The following is a 6,000-nucleotide window of genomic DNA, read 5'->3' on the forward strand; positions in this document are numbered from 1 at the left end:
AGGATAAGCGATCAATGTAAAAGTAGTGGCCATCCGTCTAAAATTAGGTTAAGGACGCCGATTTCTCATTATACATATATACTAAAGTAAACTCATTTGCTAGCAAAACTCGCCATCAAGTGTTACGCCATATCACAACCATAGATGGACACACTTGGACACATATAACTTAAAGCTCTCTCTACAGAGTAAAACTAAGCTAAAAATGTGATCTTCTAAATGACTAGTTATTTTGTCTTTATTTCAATATGGGCTTGTAGTTGAAGATATGAGGACAGTGAAGATATGATGAGATTTTCAAAACCAGGGGTTCCGAACACTGAGGCTTGCACAAAAAAATTGCCCAAATTTCATGTAATCACTCCACAAAGCAAAAAATTCAAGACATTCTGAAAAGAAGGATTTTAAGTGATGGACGATAACAATAAGGGTATGTGCCTTGCATACCGAGTAACAAGAGGGACATCAACACTTTGCCTTCTGCAGGGTAGTTAGATACCGTACAAAAGCTGCAAATTGAGCCTTTGGTTTGGGTGAAAAAAGCAGGTACTGGCATATCCAGTAGATGTTAAGTAAAGAATAATAGCATCAGATGAAGCAAATTCTGGACCAGAATCTCCTTTGTCCGATTTATACTACTGGGGACTTCTCAGGTGTCGGGACCATTGTGCGACTTCAACCATCCAACCTTAAAGCTACTCCTGTAGTATTATAATGTTTCCTCTACTTTTCTAAACCTAGCATTTCAGACAAATAACAAGTATTATTTCAATTATGTTAACACAATTTATTACCCATAAAATAGACAATAATAAATCTAATTTAAAAAAGGTCTTGGATCCAAAAATGTTGGTTCACCATTGGAATGACAGTATTAGAATTCAAGAAAACATCAATACCAGATGGGATCATAGATGGGGATTTGTTCCAGTAGCTGAAGTCTCATTTAACATCCATGAAATCTCAGTATTCGCTAGCGCAGACATTGTAGGAAATTTCCGCTGTATTATCCTTTTTTGGGAGACTCTCCATGCTACAGTGCCCCAAAGCTAAATGTTGTTATGGTTTTGCTTCAATGTCAGGAGCTGGATATTATACAAATGCTGTATAGAAATGTAACTTACTAATATAAAGCAGAGATTTGACCAGAACTCCAGCTTAGTGGAAAATAGCAACATCAGTGTTTGTATAAGAACTGAAAGAACAATTTGATAACATCAAAAGTCAAAGTTACAGTTTTTTCCAGATACGCTTTGATTTGACAATGTGTCAGAAAAAACAATATACATAGTAGTATAATACATGCCAGAGATGGGGTAAAACTCCCACAGAGAAAGTTTAAAGGGGTTGTCCATGACATTGTTCATTTTTCCCTATGGGGCTAATAACTTACAGGCAAACAGTTGCCAGCTGTTCTACTTGATGCCTATCTCTGCCGGCTCAGTACGGTCATGGACCACTTCTACCGGTGATTCTGCGGCTTCTGGCCACATTATATCGACAAACCTGCTTCTTCTCTTCCACTCTACTCTGTTAATGGGGTGTTACTGCCAACAATATGTTGATTTACAGCTGGCTCCCCGTTACCTAACTGCGGGAAGCCGGCGGTCAATCAGCATGAAGTTGGCAGTAACGTCCTGTCGACAGAAAAGAATGAAATAGGAAGAGCTGTTCTTTTGCTATGTGGACAAATGAAGCAGCAGTTCAGCAGCAGAAGCGGTCTGTGACTGTACTGAGCCAGCAAAAATCGGCATAGGGCAGAAAAGGCAGGTAGTTAATAACTACCTTCCTCCACGTTCCTACCTAACTGCAGGAAGCTGGCGGTCAATCAGCATGAAGATGGCAGTAACGCTCCGTCAACAGAAAAGCCCGGAAGAAGAAGAGCTGTTCTTTTGCTATGTGGACAAATAAAGCAGCAGTTTTGCCAGTAGAAGCTGTCCATGATTGTTTTGAGTCAGCAGAAATCGGCACCAGGCAAAAAAGGCAGGTAGTTAATAACTACCTGCCTGCAAGTTTTTAGCCCCATAGTAAAAAAAAAGGCAAAGTCTTTAAAAAAAACAGCAACATGAAATCGTTTTTATTCAATTTTTCTTTTTATGACAATTGTGCTTTTCATTTCAGGTTCTCATACCATTTTTTTATTACCTTTTTGGTGTTTATTACATGTGCTGCCAATGAATACAGTGCAGACTTTTTGAGAAAGCTGTTCTTGTAAAATTACAGACAGAAAAGAAGGATTGATCAACAGGTAAATATGCCCAAATGAAGAATTTATCCCCCCCCAAAAGTCTAGTAAATATATATGGTCTGCTTCATTGGTTTGTATTACATTCATCGGCAAGTACAAATGCCAACTAATGGGATATGTACATCTGTAACAAACTTTTGACCAAATGATGAATTCTAAAATTTGATGGAAATATTAGTATGACAGATCATGTGCTTGGCTGTGATAGGAACCTTAGAGAAGGGATCCATAGGCCAGGTGGCTGTGATAGGAGCCTCAGAGAAGGGATCCGTAGGCCATGTGGCTGTGATAGGAGCCTCAGAGAAGGGATCCGTAGGCCATGTGGCTGTGATAGGATCCTCAGAGAAGGGAGCCATAGGCCAGGTGGCTGTGATATTAACCTTAGAGAAGGGAGCCATAGTCCAGGTGGCTGTGATAGGAACCTCAGAGAAGGGAGACGTAGGCCAGGTGGCTGTCATAGGAACTCTCTTATCTCTTATTCTCAAAGGTACAGAGTTGAACCTGTGCAAGAATGGTGTACAACAAGATTGTAGGGATTAAAAAAAAAAAGAGTTCCTACAATGGATATTTTTAAATGCACCGGATCGGTGATCAATATTTGATTCATGGGCCTTCATCTCTGGGATCCCCAACAATCACTAGAACATGCTTCTGATCCCCACTGTTTCTGCCCATTGGTCTACTGCAATGAGGAAGAGGTTCAGTGGGGAGCAGTAGAGAATATATCCTATAAATCAATTTTAAGTATATGAGACTGATAAAAAAACGGATGAGTAAAGCGCTTGTATGTTTTTGTCAGCCCTATAAACATGATAGGTGAGAGAACTCAAGGGTATAAAAAAATACCTATATCCCAGGTGGCTAGTGGTGTGACACCAACACCAAAAGGGGGCTACATTTCAATTTTTACAATGAGGGCCCCACACCTCTTTGTAAGCCTCTGAACAGGTGCTTCTGGGGAAATGCATGTTGACCACAGACCACTATAGTAAAGTCTTGCTTATCATTAGGTGTCTTAAAACACATTATAAAATTCACACAGCAGCAAAAATATAACTTTTAATCTCTAATGTCATGTCTATGGCTTCAAAACTGGCAAGAGGTAAGTAAAAGTTTACTGCTGATGGACCTTCCAGGTTCTGAACAATGAGTGTATCACCAAGATCCAAGGACAATTACAAGGACAGTTCTACCACGTGCACCATATACAGCATTACAGATGTTATGGGTAGAAACTGCACAAAACTCATTAGAAATGTGGTCACATATGTTTTCAATCCTATACTTTTCTAAATGACTTAAATATAGCTTTTTAATTACCCAAAGAGAGCTTCCAAAAGACCTTTCATAGTCTAGTCACGCATAAACCTTTTCATTCCTTCAAAATGTAACATCAACCATTAAACTTGCTGTGTTCCATCCTAATGGACTATCCAAAATGAATCAAGCGCAGAACGTTTTCCTTTATGATAGGCAATCCAAATTAAAGTAATATTACGTAGTAACAAATTACACAAAAACCCCAAATAGTTTAAAGCTGAAACTTTTCTGAATGTGATGAGACTATAATCATCCCCATGTTTATATTGCCAGGGCTTTTAATTGGAGTTTTCATTAGAGACCATTTCTAAACATTTTTTCAATATGCGAAGAAAGAAGACACTATATACTTCCACTGGACCATACCATTCCTAGACACACAGTTTATACAAGGTTGAACCATACCATAGCTAAGAGTTACATATATTCACACAAGGCTGGACCATACCATCGCTAGACACTTCATATATTTACAGAAGGCTGGACCATACCATTCTTAGACATACATATGTTTACACAAAGCTGAACCATACCATTCCTAGACACATATATTTACACAAGGCTGGACCATACCATTTCTAGACATTTCATATATTTACACAAGGTTGGACCATACCGTTCCTGGACATACATATATTTACAGAAGGCTGGACCATACCATTCCTAACACATACATATACTGTATTTACACAACTCTGGACCATACCATTCCAAGATTACACATATTCACACAAGGCTGAATCATACATACCATTCCTAGAAATACATATATTTACAGAAGGATGGACCATACCATTCTAAGACATACATATATTTACACAAGTCTGGACCATACCATTCCTAGACATACATATTCACACAAGGCTGGACCATACCATTCCTAGATATGTAAATATTTACACAACACTGGACCATACCATCCCTAGACATAAATATATTTAGACAAGGGGCTGGACCATACTATTCCTAGATATACATATATTTACACAAGGCTGGACCATACTATTCCTAGACATACATATATTTACACAAGGCAATGCCGTTATATGGCTGTACTCACGATGGCTCTACTACTAAAGACAAATCATAGAAAAAAATAAAAAATGAGAAAAAATAGATGTCTTGGTTTTTTTATTTCTACATTAGTTCCTTAAGTCCCATCTGTGAAACTAATTCAACTGCTTCCTAATTTTAATAACCAGGATTTTCCAGCAGAAAATCCTTTCTGTACAACACAGTGCCCTAGTTTTGGAGTATCAGAAGATTAGCAGCCAAAGGCAGTAGAATATCAGTTCTTGAGTTACTCTCCACCTGCTTTCTGTCTGTACTGACATTCAACACATCCCTGCAGAGAAGATGGAGCTTCACACATTGCTGTATGGACACCTGCTACCAGTCCCAGCAGTAATACTTTGTCCTACATCAAAGTTCAATATTTGGTGTCTATTTATTGCACCTCCTACAAAATATAGTAACAAAAACATACATATATAAAATACCTTCAGCAGAATCCTGAGCTTATATTATTTGATTAAATGCTATATGAAAAACATTTACTGATATTTTTGCTACAAAGTTAAAAAAGTATTTTGAACTTTTTTTTAAACTTTTTCCTATTGAATGAGTAGGTAGATATAAGCCAAGGATGGAGATGCAATCATCTTACCTTAGTAATGCAAGATCCAAGAGAAAGGTATGATGCAGACATGTGACAGTGAGGGACTGAGAAAGTGCTCTGATCAGCTGCTGGTAACATTCACTTGGCTTTTATCTGCAGGTGGGAGGAGAGTTCTCCTGTAGTAGGTGGGCTGAGAATGGAGCAGGCAGACAAGGCAGGCACAGTCACCCAGAACTCTGTTTACCAGGGAGCAAATGAGAAAGGGAAAAGCAAAGTCATATGGGCTGCAGAAGAAGAAAAAGAATGTGCAAGTGGAAGAAAATGCATGTAAAATTCATCCATCCCCCTGGAACAGCTTGTTATCTCATAACTCAGCAAAAGTTCTGTCTAAGGAGGAGAGGAACAGTACAGTTTCTTTAACTGGGATTTTTTTTAATACATTGTATGGTTAAAGTAACTGTAATTACATAAAAAAGTGTCCAAGATAAGAAAAAATGCACAGAAGACATTGGAAGAAAGACAGGCGGATGCTAAGACAGTTTTGTCCTTTTTTATGTCCTCCAGTAGTGTAATAAGCAGGTACCAGATGTAGTGGAGGAGGGGAGAATACTTTCACCCAATCAGTATGTGACTTTCATGCAGGTGCTATTTAGGGTTTTTTACTTTTAAAAGGAACCTGTCACCACTTTTTTGGCGTATAAGCTGCGGCCACCACCACCAGGCTCTTATATACAGCATTCTAACATGATGTATATAAGAGCCCAGGCCGCTGTGAGAACATAAAAAACACTTTATAATACTTACCTAACGGTCG

General features: G+C 38.5%; 1 protein-coding gene across 1 annotated transcript in view; it reads right to left on the bottom strand.

Annotated features, from left to right (window-relative positions):
• The window catches only part of COL8A1 (collagen type VIII alpha 1 chain), a 143,919-nt gene extending 138,595 nt beyond the window's left edge, over nt 1-5,324 (bottom strand). Inside the window, exon 1 of the mRNA XM_075335141.1 lies at nt 5,235-5,324. Coding sequence (XP_075191256.1) covers nt 5,235-5,324 — 90 coding nt within the window. The remainder of the gene's footprint in view (nt 1-5,234) is intronic.
• Between the last annotated feature and the right edge of the window lie 676 nt (nt 5,325-6,000).

This window comes from Anomaloglossus baeobatrachus, chromosome 2, assembly GCF_048569485.1.
Source record: "Anomaloglossus baeobatrachus isolate aAnoBae1 chromosome 2, aAnoBae1.hap1, whole genome shotgun sequence".
Classification (NCBI taxonomy): Eukaryota; Metazoa; Chordata; class Amphibia; order Anura; family Aromobatidae; genus Anomaloglossus; species Anomaloglossus baeobatrachus.